Here is a 15,732-nt window from a genome sequence, read left to right on the forward strand (position 1 = left end):
TATATGTAGGGCAAATACTTATTTTTATTGTATTTTTATTCAGTGAGCGATTGATACAGTTGATAAGATTCTGAATCATTATAAAAAATAAATTCAATTTATTTCGCAGTGGTTATTTTACCGTGACCGACTACTCTCGTTGCTATCTTTATTTTACCCGCAAATCTCGCGCGAGCAGGTGTCCAAAGTGACAGCTGTACAGTATGATGACGTCACAGCGACGGCGGCGGTCACGTGATTCCACCCCTCTCGCCTCTTTTACAGTAAAATCCAACATGGCGAACATAGCAGGGCCTACGCGGCGATGGCGGCGACATTATCTCACTTGAAGACGAGCGTTGCACAACAACAACAACGACGACGAGGACGACGATGAGGGAGCGACAGAAAAAGAAGAAAGGAAGGACGTGGGCGGAAGCCGCGAAGACGGTACTAATATGACATGCGTGGCCCTCCAACGCACCCACTTGAGTGACACTTGTGATACAACGTTCACGCACTGCAGGGCCCTTGTGTGTGATATTTGCCGGCTGTCACCATAGACTCGGTCAATAAAGTTGTTCGTTCACGTAACGCGAACTACGTTCGTGTGTGGAGGACTTGAGTCAACTTACGGCGCGAGGGGCGCGGGAGCTAACCCAGCTAGCCTCGTAAGCTACAACGAAGTTTTGTCACGTGAACACGTCACAAAAACACATTAAAACACACTTTCATGTCTAATTTAATGCTGGCTATGTCCTTGTTTTGAACGCAATAGTGACACAAGATCCCCGCAACATTGCTCTCGACAGTTAGCTTGGTGTGCTAATGAAGTCAATAAACAGCTGTTTACATTTCGTGTCGGACTTTCTGAGTGTTCGATCAAGTTATGCTCAAGTACTAGACACTAGATTTGCAAAGTCAAAATCTCGGTTGCACAGACCGTTAAAGTTAGATTTTTGCATGATGCCAAACAATATGACATCACCCACAGTAGAGAGAAATTCAAACAAGTGAATTGATTGTTCATCATCACGTGATCGATCGTCGCTTGTCTGCCATGGAGGTGTCGAAAGATTAGTGGTCCAGAGCCAACTCTTCTAGCTTGTCCTTTTTCGCGTTAGATGTGCTAAAATGAGTCTTATAAAATCGACAGAATATAAAGAAGCGTTAAGGCAAAGCCGACAGACAAAGTGGGCATTTTAAACAACTAGAATCCTGATACAATTTAAATATAAATGTTACGGGATTAAATGTTCCGATTTTTTTAAGTAATTGAGTGGGAATGCGCAAAACGAAAACTAATTATGTAATTTATGCCCCATTCCATTTGTTATTTTGCGAATACAGTATTGAGAGGAGACCCACCGTGACTTGACGTCATATGAAAGCGTCTGGCTCAGAACTGTCAATAAAAGTGATCGTGGACAGATTCCTGATCAAGCTTTCGTATTTCGAAGAACTCTGGTCACGATTGTGCATGCCGACCCGCCATGAAAAGGAGATGGCAAAGAAAATTGTGTTTGTTTAGAATACTGTCGGAGATCTGGAGACCACCGCAATGTTCTCCGTCAGTCTGGGAACATAGGCGTGTTCCAGCGTCAATATTCGCTTCTTCTATTAATTTTAGAAATATTTTAATTTTCTTCATGCCCCCAAACATACCCTGCTTTATTCGTCCGCCGCCACTTTTTATTGTGATTTTTTTTTTTTGTCTGTCACTTTGCTTTGTCTACAATATCTGTGACGTTATATCCGATCACCACGTTCTACGTGGTATCCGGTCCTCGAGTTGCAACGGGCGCCAGAGCTGACCCAGCTGTCCAATTTATAAACATTACCGTTTATAAATGTTCATTTAAATCTACATCACATTATCGATGCTTTACTACTGTTTTCAGGTGCTGGAGAAATACCCTAACACCCCCATGAGCCATAAAGAAATCTTGCAGGTGATCCAAAGAGAACGACTCAAAGAGATAAGGTAAAAACAAAACAAAATACAACAACAACAAAACACACAATTTCTGTTTTCACCACTGTCTCCTATATCGTCACGTCATCTTATTGCTTACATTTCCTGTCATCTCCAATACTCTCCTAATTGTTTTCATTTCTTTTTTTTTCTGTATCATTGTCACTGTTTTCATCTAGAAGGTAAGAACAAGCTTGACCTCACCACCCCACTCACCCACATATCTAACAAACTCACTCTTTGGGATTACTTTTACTAACATGAATGTGTCCTGTCTTTGATTGGACGAAGAACCACAACGTTAATTCATAAAACAAATTGTGCCAGCCTGGTTTTTTTTCAGTTGGCCGTTGTAGCTGATGCATTGTACTAGGTTAAAAAAAACCTTGAAACCATGAAGCAGAGTTTAAACATTTAATTCAGTGACTTTTTTAAATACTACCACAAGATGGAGCCTGCGTAACACTCGCGGCCATTAAACCCACTTCAAGGAAAAGCCAAACACTTGGGAAGTAAATTCTTCTGGTAGTTCGAATAAAGTAAATTGTCAACTCATCTATCATGGTAGCATTTTGTTTTCTTAATACCATAATTGCTGAAGCCATTTTCTAAAAGATGTTTGGAAAACCAGAAATAAAACCACAACAAATTAAGCAAACAAGAGTCCAGTTGCCTTGAATCAACCTTTGTGGATTATCATGACCTGCAAGATTGATAATCTACGCAGACATTAAAGGAAAACAATATTTTAGTGAGCATGTTGCAGGGTTATAATAGTTTGGGATTTTTCATGATCATTTTTATTTTGTTTGACTTCAAAGAAAATCAGTTTGAGTTTAGTTTTTTGTGCAAGTTTGTTGATGTTCATTAGTTTAGTTTTAAAAAATGCTTTGTTTTTTTCTGAACAACACTGAGTATTTGTTGAGTGCAAGAAAAAAAAAGGTCATGAAGTATTGTGTAATAAAATAAACTGCAATTTCCAAATAACTGTTCAACATTGCTTCTGTATGGCTGAACGGTTAATACTGAAATAAATACATTTAAAATGAACCCCGCAAGTATGATGACAAAATGAAAACAAATTACATTTTAGCTGCAATTATAGTTAGTTTTTGATAATTTTGCAAACATAAAATGTATTTTCATTTTTTTAAACACGTTTTTATTTTATATCATTAACCAATTTTTTTTTTCAATTTTAGTTTTATTGTTAGCCAAAATAATAAAGTTATGTGTTGCTCTTGTAGCAGTGTGCTAAAAACAATTAAGTGAGCTCACGAACACGGCTGACAATTTCCTCCCTCCTCATTGACGGACGCAGCGGAACGTCACCGTTAGCATGTCTGAATGCCATGTTGCACACAAACTCCCGCGGCGAGGAGGGCATCTTCTATAAAGTTCCTGGCAGGATGGGTGTCTACACCTTGAAGGTCAGTTTGAACAACTGGACACAAGCAGAGAAAAATAAAATAAAATAAAATCAGCGGGCCGCAACTAACTTGTGTGTTTTTGAAGAAGGACATCTCCGAGGTGGCCACCGAGTTGTCGGAGGAAGAATCCGAAGAGAGCACCGACAACCTGTCCGACTCGCGAAGCTCGGAAAACAACAGCGGCCCTCGGGAAGGCAGGAGGAGACGCTGGATGCGACCAGGTAACGATGCGCAGTCCGAAGAGCCATTCAACTGACACCGACATAATCACCTGAGTTTCGAGGCAACTTGATCAAAAGTTTGGAGTCGTGCGAAAGTTGGAAGGCGGTCCCAGACATGGAGTGCACTTGAGCCCTTGTTGTTTGTGGGGCAGCACTAGCAAACAATTGATCCATACCGTTGTCATTCTTATCGCTTTTCATCTTTTAATTACTTAATGTACGCCAAATTATGATCCCAAAACACTCTTGAGGCTATTTTGTTGGCCTACGCACGATCGACATTAGGGTTGTAACAATACAGCAAAATAAAGCTACGACTGGTATCTCAATTACTTACATATCGATCGATATATGATATTATATATATATAAACTGAAATATTTTTCAATAGTGGCTGTATTGACAAAAAAAAAAAGACGCTGTAAATTCAGTTGTGTTTGAAATGTAAATGGCGGCATTTCTATGTTCTACTGGATTTACTAGAAAACAGGTCTCCCGGGATTATTCCGGACAATGGTCCCACTGAGCATTTTTACTTATCATTACTCTCAGCGGGGTAATCCCATCGGCGAGTCTTTTGTGCTCCCGCCGTGGTTTCGGTTTCATCCAAACAAAAGAGCGCCGCGCTTTACCGTGGGCGCGCCGCCCTCAGGAAGTGTATTTTGTAACATCTGCGTTTTGTGTCTCAACAGTTCCCTCCAAGCTGCTGTCGCAGCAGCAGCCGACGTCGCCGCAGCCCCGCTGCTCGTCTCCGTCCGTCGCCGCCGCCGCCAAGCTCATCTCGCCCTCGCAAAAGCACAGCAAGAAAGCCCTCAAACAGGTAAGTGTGTGTTGGACACGATTCGAGTGTTTAGTGCACCCGACGATGGGAGTCAAGGGCGGTTGAAGCCTCTTGAAAACTGTTGCTTTTTTTTTTTTTTTTTTTTTTGGGAGGTGATGTTATTATTGCTGTTATTGTTATCGCTGTAGCAGCAGCAGCAAAAACACGCTAATATCCAGAGGTGAGCATTCAAAACTGTGTGAGTCTGTAAGTGAGCTTTCGTTAGTGTTTTGGGCCCGCCCAGCCGGTCAAAGTCAACCATACGGCATCGAGAACAGGTTTACTGGTACCACGTCACATGCTGCTGCCACACACCTGACACGCAGCCAAATAAAAAAAATAAATAAAAGAGTGTTTATCACCTTTTGGTCCCACAGAGCCCAATGAGATGTGTCCGCGTTGTTTTTATTTCACCCATCGCCGCGCTGTATGTGTGTGGGTGTCTGTTGTTTTTATTGTCGTTTTTCATTATTTGACTCCGGGTCAGCTTGTGCAGCGCCCGAGTGTGACGGAGAAATTATATTATCAATTCCGCTTTGAAAACCACAGACGAGGGACGAACCGTCCCCAAATGCGTCGGCCTGAAATACTGACGCAAACTTAGCGACGGACCGACGATGCCCACCTCTTCTGTGATCACACCTTCAAACATTCAGTGTTTTTTTATTGAAATGGCCCCGGGATAGGCGAAGTTGATCAACTCCTGCAGACACTGCAATGTTCAATCAATATTTACACTTTGCTTGTGGTTCTTAAAGCCAGAAAAAAGTCATCTTTTACTGGCTTATATCATCTTAACATTGAAACTTATCCGTGAGGGAAGCCAAAAAAAACCCCACAAAAAAAAACAGTCGAGCTTTACTGCGCATGTCCTAATCCACCCAATCGGCATTTTTCTCTCTGACACTTTTGTGTGTGTGTGCGTGTGTGAGTGTGTGTGTTTCATAATGAGGTTTCACTCGACGGTGCAGATCGTAATTTACTCCATCTGTGCTGCTGAGGACATTTTCGCTCCAACTCGTGCAGTTTACACGTTGCGCGTTACGTAACCCCTGCTCTTCATTTTGCTGTTATTCAAAACGAGGCGAGCAGCCAGGGGGTCTGATTCATTGCCTGTTACGCCCGCTGACACATTATCGCAGGTTATTATCGTGATTCACGACTTGACTCTCGGCTCGCAGGCCTTGAAGCAGCAGCAACAGCGGAACCAACGCAGGCAGGCGGCGATGCCAACCACTTCCAGTTCCAGGCTGCTGCTGAAGACCATCAAAGACATGGCCGACAACATCGGCGCCAAGACCGGTGGGTGTCTGCGAAGAACCGCCCGTGTTTATCGCCCACTCTCAAAAGGGTATCTTGTTGCTAACGAATGTCACCGACAGATCTTTGCCTCCCCGTCGGACCCAGGAAGGTTTCTCAGCGCTCAGGTCGTCTCAGTGCAGGTAACGTCTGACGAATTAAACTCGCAAACTTTACATGGACCTGAAAATACGCCGCCGTAGTCAAGGAAATCTGTCGTAAACTGAGAACCCCGTTTGAAATAGATGCCCCCCCGACCCCCACCCCCTCTGCCTTCTACAGGGCACCTAAAACGTAACAGATGCAAAATCGATGTCGAGACTCCTGACTCCATTTTGGTCAACACCAACCTACGGGCCATCATCAACAAGCACACCTTCTCCGTCCTGCCGCCGGCCTGCCAGCAGAGGCTGCTGCGACTTCTTCCCCAAGTGGACCAGCAGGTGCCTCGGATCTTACTACGCGGTAGCGGGTTTCTGATTACTGACGCGCGGCTCTTCCCGACCAGGCCTGCACGGACGGTCTCCTCAAGGTGACGAGTTCGGCTTTGAACAATGAATTCTTCACGTCGGCGGCGCAGTCGTGGAAGGAACGGCTGGCTGAAGGTCAGCGCAGCTGCTCCTGACCGAAAATGACAGCATCCCGTTTGTCTTCCAAGGATGGTCACCTCACTTTTTTTTTTTTCTTCTCGGCAGGTGAATTCACTCCAGAGTTGCAGCTGCGAATGCGCCAGGAAATCGAGAAGGAGAAGAAAGTTGAGCACTGGAAAGAGGTCTTCTTTGAGACCTATTATGGTGAAAAGTAGGTTGACTGGAGATTAAAAGGAAGGGGATTTTTTTTTCTCTATTCCCCGTAGCAGAAATGGAGGGCTCAAGCCACTCGAGTTGACTCGAGTCGGACTTAGAGGAATTTGGCCACTTTCGGACTTCTAAAACTACGTGAAAGTCCCCACTTGACACTGAAATCACATGACTTGACAAGTCTTGCTTGCTTCCGTTTGAAAATATGCATTTTCAAGGTAATGACATCCTTGGGCGGATATTAGCTCTTTTTTTAAAAAATGGCCAAAAAAAATTATGAAACGCATTACAACATAAAACAAAGATAATGCAATCCAAACCTAAAAAAAGGTTTTGGTTTATACTGTTTTTACTGAAGCCACAGTCATATCGTTATCTAGATATCTGGCAAAAAACATTGAGAGGTGAGATTTTGGCCATATGGCACTGCCGGAGTTGGAAAACGTATGATTTGCTTACCCCAAGTAATGATGTGACTTGTTTTGAAATTTCCGATGTGGTTTTTGAAAAATTTCCTTGCCCTCTTAGGAGATTTAGATCAGGGGATGTCGTTCGTATTTCTCGACTTTGAGCCTCGAACCCCTTTGAGACTGTTTTCTGAAAGGGCGATATAAATAAATTTGACTTGACTTGAAATTTAGTAGGACCTCAACTTGCTTGATTCTTGTAACAGTGTTTTTGGATGTGCTTGGAACTCACACCCACCCGAGACCTGAAGTGGTTTTATTATTTATGCCTCCCCTTTCTTCTTTCCCTGTGTAGTTCTGGGCTGAGTCTTGAGGAATCCAAAGAGCTGACTAAAGCCGATCTAAAATGGGAACCGAAGCCTCGTCAGCCAAGAGCGTTGGAGGAAGCGAAGGGCACCAAGGACCGCAGTCGGACCGACAAAGACTTCAAGTCCACACCGTCGCAGGAGAAGGCACGACCTCTTCCGAAAGAATCTCTGTCCGTCCCAGAGCTGATGAAGACCAGGCGCTCTCAGCAAGCCGAGGATTGTCAGATGCCCGTTCCGACCTTGACACCGGAACCCAGGGAGCACGATGAGCGCGTCACCGCAGAGACACGGACAGAGCCGAGTGTGAAAGAGGATAAAACGCAACTCGCCCGGTCTCCCGTCAAGACAAGCCCGCTTCCAGAATCCGGTATGGAGGTAAAAGAGGGTCCACCGACGTCTGGGGTGAAGCCTTCTGAAGAGATGAAGGCCATGCCGGAGGGCGCTTCAGAACAGCAGAAAAGAAAGCCTCCCGGCGAGACAGAGGATGAGGCCACGCCGGACAAAAGACAGCGGGTATCCTCGGTTTCCTCAGTGTCCTCCATCTCCTCCGTGTCTCCTCCGGCTTCATCCATACCCAGCCCGGCCACGCCCACTTCGGCTGCCAACCAGAGAGTCCTGCCAGGCAAGGTAGGAAGATGTCTCATTGGGTCAGTTTAGCAGCAGAGGTTGCCGTCGTCCACGCCAGTCGACTTGACTACTCCTCAATGATGTTCACGGCAGAGCCGTTTGCAGCAGGAATGCGCTGAGCTCAATGAAGACCGTCACCTTAGGCCAGGGGTGTCCAAACTCTGTCCTCACGGACCGCCGTCCTGCCTGTTTTCCAGCTCTCCCAGGAGCAACACACCTGATTCAAATAGTCAGGAATGTTCGAATGCTGCTTCAGAGCTGGCTGATGAGCTGATCATCTGAATCAGGTGAAAACAGAGCTGGAAAACAAGCAGGACGGTGGCCCTCCAGGCCCGGAGCTGGACATGCCTGCCTTAGGTGATCGGAGTTGTTTCTGAATGTGCAGCCTTGCGAAACAGAGTTGCTTTTGGCATCAATTCAGTTTTTGAGCAATACGTTGGCGATGAATGTCGATTAAAAAAAAAATTTTTTTTATGATATTAGTGGGCTGATAAAAAATATTCATGACATCATCAGCAAGTCGTCGACGTCAACTTGACGATAATCGCCTTAATGCGTACTCAAAAAGAAACCAATCGCAACGCCGCTCAAGTGTATATCTAGAGCACTTTAAAACAACTACCGCTGGATACAAAGTGGATCACATATCATGTGTACAACAATAAACACTAAAACAATAAATTAATAACAAAGACAGTAGAAAGCACAAAAACAGTCAAACTAAAATCAAGTCTGAGTCATCCTGGGTCAAAAGCCAAAGAATAGTAATGGCTTTTGAGACGAGTGTCAAAGATGGGCAGCGAGGGGGCTTGCCCAATGTTCAGTGGGATGTCATTCCAAAGAGAGGGACCAGCAACGGGAAAGCCTCAATCCCCTCCGAACCTCCGCTTAGTTCTTGGTACCTCTAATAGTGTCCGGTCCCTGGGTTTCAGGCACCAGCCATGCGTGTAGGGGCTCAAAGAGGTAAGGTGGAGCGAGGCCATTTCAAGATTTGAAAACAAATAATCGGATCTTAATAAGAACTCTAAAATGTATTGGAGCCAATGAAGGGATGCCCGAGTAGGAGTTATGCGGTCCTTCTTATGAGTACCAGTCAAGAGGCGAGCAGCAGCATTTTGGACCAACTGGAGACATTTCATGGAGGATCGCTGACTCCAAAGTCAAGTGCATTACAGTCATCCAGCTGGGATGTGACGAAGGCATTAATGACTGTTTCACAGAGCTCATGGGAAGGGAGAGGTTTTACTTGAGCCAGCTGCCTAAGATGAAAGACGATGGATTTGACAGCAGCACCAATTTGCTGGTCCAATTTCAAATCACTGTCCAGTTTAAGATCCAAGTTTGAGACTGTTGGCTTAAGATTTCTGAATCTGTATCTGAAGTTGTACTGCCCCGGTGAGGTGGTACAGGCCAGACCAGTTCACCACAATTTCAACTAACCGTAAGAACGCAGTGTGGCCAAACCATCCGCGGTGCCAAATCGCTGCACAAGCCTGCCGATTTTGAACATCTCAACACATTTGCATCTGTAAAAATAGCACCAGATTCAGGTGACTTCCAGTTTGGCTCTCATTCCGTTTCACTCTGCCCCGGTGAGGTGGTACAGGCCAGACCAGTTCACCACAATTTCAACTAACCGTAAGAACGCAGTGTGGCCAAACCATCCGCGGTGCCAAATCGCTGCACAAGCCTGCCGATTTTGAACATCTCAACACATTTGCATCTGTAAAAATAGCACCAGATTCAGGTGACTTCCAGTTTGGCTCTCATTCCGTTTCACGCCGCCGTCTACGGAGTCTGAAGCTGAATTCAGTGTTGACCATGCACGCTAAGATATGTCTCCGAAAATCGTGAACAGGTTTCACACTGGCAATTGTTTTCTGAACACATGGGGGAAGGAAGAATAATTCACACCACAGGATTAGCTTTTCCTCGATGTCTGACAGCCTTGAAGGGAAAATGCTCCAATTTGGCTGAACAATTAATTGTCTGTGTGTGTGTGTGTGTGTGTGCGCGTGTGCATGTGTGTGTGTGTATATACCCTGCTTCAATGGAAACGCGACTTACAGTAGATCACAGTCTCAGCACCCAGGGCCTCATTGGAATGTTTCTCCCAGTGTGTTCTACTCATCTCTCTTCCTCTCGGCAGCTATTCAATAAAGCCACTTGATATATGCCTTTGCAATGGAGACTGCAACTGTTGTAAACTTGAACGTAAAGCAGCCACAATGGAGGGCCGTGGCAGCGCGTAAATCTTCCCACTCTTCATTTTATCAGCATTCGTTTTATTGTGTTCTCGACAAAGAAAACACACACTTGTACAGAACAAAGCAGAAGGCCAACACCGAACCAAAGAGCCAAATATCGCAAAATCTTCCTTAGGGCGGCGCTGTGGTCAACTGGTTAGCACGTCCGTCTCACAGTGCGGAGGTACAGTTTTCGATTCCGGCCCCGAACTTCCTGTGTAGAGTTTGCATGATCTCCTCGTGCCTCTGCGGGTTTTCTCCGGGTACTCCCGTTTCCTCCCGCATTCCAAAAACATGCAGTTTAGTGGAAACACTCAAAAGTTTTGTGATTGTGAGCACGAATGGTTGTTTGTCTGTGGCCGCCCCCCTCCCCTCCCCCAAAAAAACTTGTTCCCCAGGGTTACACTTGCACCTCCAGGCATTGCTCCACCCCAGCGGCACTTTTTGAGAAGGACTGATCTACGCTCACTTTCTTGCTTCCTTTCAGATTCCAGGATCACGCATTTTCCCCATCCCCGTGTCCCCAAGCCACGGGTCGCCATGGATGCCTCTCCCTGCCCCCACGAGCAGCCCGGCTCGTACCGGCGCTCGCACTTTAGCGGACATCAAAGCCAAAGCTCAGCTCGCGCGAGCGCAACGAGTAGCAGCAGCAGCGGCGGCGGCGGCGGCGGCAGCAGCAGCAGCGGCGGCGGCCGCAGCAGCCTCCGGTGGTGCTCTGGCCGGGTCCGGGCAAGGCGCGGGTAGCGCCGAGTCGACAAAACCCTCTCCGAGTCCGTGTCCGACATCCCCACACGCCGGGTTACCGCTCAATACCACCAGCACACCTCCATCTCGGCCACAGGACTTCCTCGGTCCACTTAGTCCAAGGCACTTCAACATTCAGGATGCGAGAACAGCAAATGTGCGACCTTCTAGCACTTGTTCAGACTCTGTACTTGGGTGTCAGGAAACTCATTCTGGATCAACCCGGACCAGCTCCTGTATCCCTGCAAACAACCCATTGGTCACCAGGCTCCTGCAGGGAAAGGAAGTCCCCTTGGAGCAGATCCTCCCAAAACCGCTCACCAAGGTGGAGGTCAAGATGTCAAGTGTACACTCCAGCAAGGGGAAGCCAGCTCCTTCGGCCTCCGGCGGCGTTCCGGAGCACCACCAGTCCAATACCTCTGGCTGGGGCTTCTCCGACGACGGCAGGCACCACAAGGAACCTCTTGACAAAGACACTCAGGAACAGATCCTGCAGACTCTGATGGAGAAGAAAATACCGCAGCGACAAGGCCATCGAGCGGCGAGCGGTGACGAACATCAGGGCCGACCATGGATATCCGCCGGTTTCTTGTGCCGCAAGAGGACGCAGAGGCCCGCCATGTCGGGACACTACCTCCTCAACGTGTCCACGTACGGCCGAGGGTCGGAGAGCAAGCGCTCTCAGCAGGCCGCTATCCCGAATGTGACCGCTGTGAAAAGAGAAACGGCGGATGGCCAGGAGGCGGCGCGTGAGGGAACGTTTGAGTTCAAAATGGAGCTGCAAGGATCATCCGTAAGCAAGTGTGAGCAAGCGGAGAGCCTTCTACTTGGTGCCGGCGTTAAAACCGACCCGGGATTTGAGAAAAGTGCGACGGATGAGAAAACCCCAGGGCATAAGCAACTCTGCAATCAAGGAAAACCCGAGCCATATCTTCCGCCGAAGGACTGCAGTCACCAGCGACCGTCTGCCTTCCCAACCCCAAGGATGTCCATCCATCAAGAATCGGTTTCGCCCCGTTACGGCGGAACCATCAGCGTGTCCGTACCGCACACTTTGAACCGCAACGCCGCCGTCGGCAGCGCCACCATGCCGGACGCCGGGAGCGTCATGTCTTTCTCGGTGACCGTCACCACCATTCCTGCCGCCGCCGGCCCCCTGGACTCCGGCGACCGGAGCGCGCCACCGGCGGAACCGTCCTTCATGGAGGCCGCTGGCATGGAAGAGGCGCAGTCCAAGTGCTACTGTCGGCTGAAAGCCATGATCATGTGCAAAGGGTGCGGGGCCTTCTGTCACGACGACTGCATCGGACCCTCGGAGCTGTGCGTCTCGTGTCTGGTGGTACGATGACACCCGGATCGACTCGTGCCTGGGCGGTCGCGAGATTTACACTGGATGGTCTTTTACGGGCTGCGCGGCGGCCGAGCGGTTAGCACATCTGCCTCACATTTCGGAAGGTCGGGATCTTGGCCCTGTCTCTTTCCTACGTGGAGTTTGCTCATTTCCCCTGTGGTTGAGTGGGTTTTTTGCCGGTTCCTTCAGCTTCCTCCTGCGTTCCGTGAACATACGTTCGGTTCATTGAAGACTCTAAATCGCAGGTCTCAAACACGGTCCTGAACGTTTTTAGATATTTGCCTCTTCCCACGCGTCCGATTCAAAAGATCAGTTCATCGGCAAGCTCTGTCGGAGCCTGAGAACAATCCAGATCGTTTGAATCGGGTGTGTTGGAGGAGTAGGAAAATCAAACATGCGGCATCGAGGCCTTCCAGGACCAGAGTTTAACGCCTGTTTCGAGCTGTGAACGGGGGTTTGAATGTCTGTCTGTCTACTGAATACAGTACTCACAAAAAATCTGGGATACAGGGTCTGAGCTCTCCAGCAAAAACTTTTTTTAAAATAGTTTGTGTCGGGTTGGGGGTTCTGAAAATAATTTCCGAATGGGATCGTATGTCAGCAACCCTTCACCATCGAAATGGTGCCCGGTGGAAATGGTTGAGGACCTCTTCCCTAAGTTTTATCAGTTTCTTCTCCACTGGGGCGCACCTAAAGATTTGGGTCCGGATCTCAAAGGAGCGTCAGTGGTTGTTGGTGCTCATTTTTTCCCCAAACTCACTGAATGAACTTAAACATTTACATTTACGGGATGGGAGTGCGCGAATAGCAGTCTCCAATCTTTTTAGCACCACTGACCGGTTTTGGGTACGGACGTATTTTGATGGACCAGCGAGCCGTGAGACTGGTTGGTTCAGGAACGCGACACCACTCAAGCCGCTCAGCTTCTGCGCACCCCTGCTTACAGATGCCATGGGATGGCGCTGAAGCCCTACTTTTCAATTTAACTGAGCTTTGGATTGTAATCGAAGCTCCTCATCGCACCTCAACCTAGTTCCTTGCCACCAGCATACCGCAAGGTTGGTTCCAGGGCACTATTTTTCTATTAGGCAGGGCTGTGCGAGGAGAGTTTTTCAGCGGGTAGCAGCGGATCCGTTCCCCTCAAAAATAGACGAATTGGCAAACTTGGCAGTGGTCGATTGCAAATTGGCGAGGGAACTTTGGGGTGAAATTTCAGGATGAAGTTAAAATGCGGTACAACTTTAACAGGGTCACTTGATTTGCTCTTCCCTCAAGTTTTGAATGCTCAGCTGTGACATTTGGGGTTCATCCTGAACTTTGACCCAAAGCCAAATATCCCCAACTTTTTGTGAGTACTCGCTGCGCTCTGCCATTGGCTGGCAACCAGTCCAGGGTTGACCCCGCCTCTCGCCAGAGTCAGCTGGGGTAGGCCCGAGCTCGCCCGCAACCCTGTTGACAGTAAGCGCTTTATAAAATGGATTTACTGAAATGTCCAATGCCGTTTCGAAACATCCGTTCTTAAAACAATCAGTAGTCTCATCGGATCCAATCGGACAATTTGCACTTAGAATTAGCATGCTATATATTTTTAAACTGTAGATTTATGAAAACTAGTTTTTAAACGGGAAAACAGAGGGAAAAAACCAATTATTTTTGTTGAAACTCAAGACTGTTTTAGACTTTTTATTTTTTACTATCGGGCCTGTGTCATTTTAAAGGCAAAAAAGGGGGCGTTGATGATAATCACAGTGTGTAAGATACCTCCTGTTTGGTGTTTGTCATGCACACACACACCAGGGAAAGTGCAACTATTTTATAATATTAACACCAGAGACTCGCCAAGATTCGTGTCTAGTTTTGAAGAGAGCTTTTGAAAGTTTTTTTTTCTCCTACATTACACCTTATGCAAATGATTATGATCATATATTCAGGAGAAAAATGCCCAATTGAAACGGTAGCGGATGCTTGAATTTACTGAAATTTAAACAGAAAGACCTTCCTACTGCTTTTTCTTACCTGTGTTGTAGATATTTCAACATCCGGGTTTCTATTTTTTTTCCTCTGTAAATATTTTAGGCCAATGCCTGTATGTACATGTTTGATTTGAAACCAGACAAAATTAAGACACGGTTAATCGGAAATCCACCGTGGAGAGTCAAAACGCCAACGCTCGAAGTAAGCAGCCGTCGCGGTTTGACACGGCACAATTTATTTCATACACACACACATATCTATAGATATCTATATCTATATAGATATAGATATATATACACACACACACACACAGTACATATAAAACATTTCCTGGAGGTGCAATAGCAAAAACGCCAAAGTCACCTTAAAAACTAATTAGATCTAATTTTGAAATATCTTATTAATAAATCAAAGTAATATATTTTAATTAATATATTTTAATATAAAAGAGATATTTGCGTTTGAAAATCAACAGGGTATTTTTTTTTTCCTCTCCAGTTTTTCCTGTCATTCTTTTGGTCTTTTTTGGAGGACCTGACAGGCCACTACACAGATGTTTATGGTTGTAAGCACCCAGATATGTATGTTACATGACTTGTAATCTGTGTGTTTTTTAGATGTGTCTACATTTGTACGGAAAGGCGAGAATTTTTCATGTGTCACGTTAAATTGGGAAAATTGGGAGGTATGACTTATGAGAGTCGCGTTTAGTCATTTTATATCATTGGGTTCATGTCATCCCCTCCTGAAGTATTGAAAAGCCAACAGAAAACTTAAAAAAAATAATAAAAACTTAATTCCCACGTGGCAAATAATTTGCAGATGTGAAATTTGTTGAGGGGGGGCGGTGATTCAGGGGTTTGAAGTTAATCGGGTAGTTTGTGGGCCATACACGGAAAACAAACTTTAACCCACAAATGCCCGGAAGGCAAAAATAATCACAAAAATAACAAACTGTCCCCTAGAAGGAAAACGGTCAACAATGTCCACCAATGTAAGACCCAAATGTCATTTTGTCCTCCGTTTGAAACGGCTGAATGTAATGTAATAATCAGCACTATTGTGTGTAAAAAGACAACCACGTATTTTATCAAAAGCTCTGGACTCTTATGAATAAAAATGATGTAAAAAACGTTTTCTTGTGTTTTCCCCCTCCACCCTGCACAATAAACTTGGGTCAAATTATTATTATTAATGATACAATAAATGATTTGTGTTTGAATGACTTTATTTTCAAAAATTTAAATATTACATTCATACTCATTTTTAAAAAGTGAAATAAGTGGATTAATTATCATTCAATGGTGATGAAAGGAAGGACCGTGAGTTAATTTGATTAAAATAATTTTACATGTACATAAAAAATAACATTTGAATATATGGTTAATTACAATATACATATATATTACCGATAAAGATATTTTAGGTATATGAACAAAACAGCAACATCATTCTTTGCAAGTAAATCAGAATTATTGTATTATAAAATTA

At 45.7% G+C, this 15,732-nt stretch overlaps 1 protein-coding gene across 2 annotated transcripts; it reads left to right on the forward strand.

Annotated features, from left to right (window-relative positions):
• The first annotated feature begins 239 nt into the window (after nt 1-239).
• asxl2 (ASXL transcriptional regulator 2) lies at nt 240-15,401 on the forward strand. 2 transcript variants are annotated; one of them, XM_086127597.1, is made up of 12 exons: nt 240-429; nt 1,881-1,963; nt 3,276-3,384; nt 3,470-3,605; nt 4,298-4,425; nt 5,607-5,727; nt 5,808-5,867; nt 6,007-6,167; nt 6,233-6,329; nt 6,420-6,525; nt 7,287-7,926; nt 10,660-15,401. In XM_086127597.1, the coding sequence occupies exons 1-12, from the start codon at nt 373-375 to the stop codon at nt 12,262-12,264; spliced, it is 3,303 nt and encodes a 1,100-aa protein (XP_085983723.1). In that variant the 5' UTR covers nt 240-372; the 3' UTR covers nt 12,265-15,401. The 2 variants fall into 2 exon arrangements, with proteins under 2 accessions (XP_085983723.1, XP_085983724.1); XM_086127598.1 differs by having other exon boundaries at nt 3,473-3,605.
• The last annotated feature ends 331 nt before the right edge of the window (nt 15,402-15,732 follow it).

The sequence above is a fragment of the Hippocampus guttulatus genome, chromosome 13 (genome assembly GCF_054856545.1).
Source record: "Hippocampus guttulatus isolate MCC_2025c chromosome 13, RoL_Hgut_1.0, whole genome shotgun sequence".
NCBI classification, from domain to species: domain Eukaryota; kingdom Metazoa; phylum Chordata; class Actinopteri; order Syngnathiformes; family Syngnathidae; genus Hippocampus; species Hippocampus guttulatus.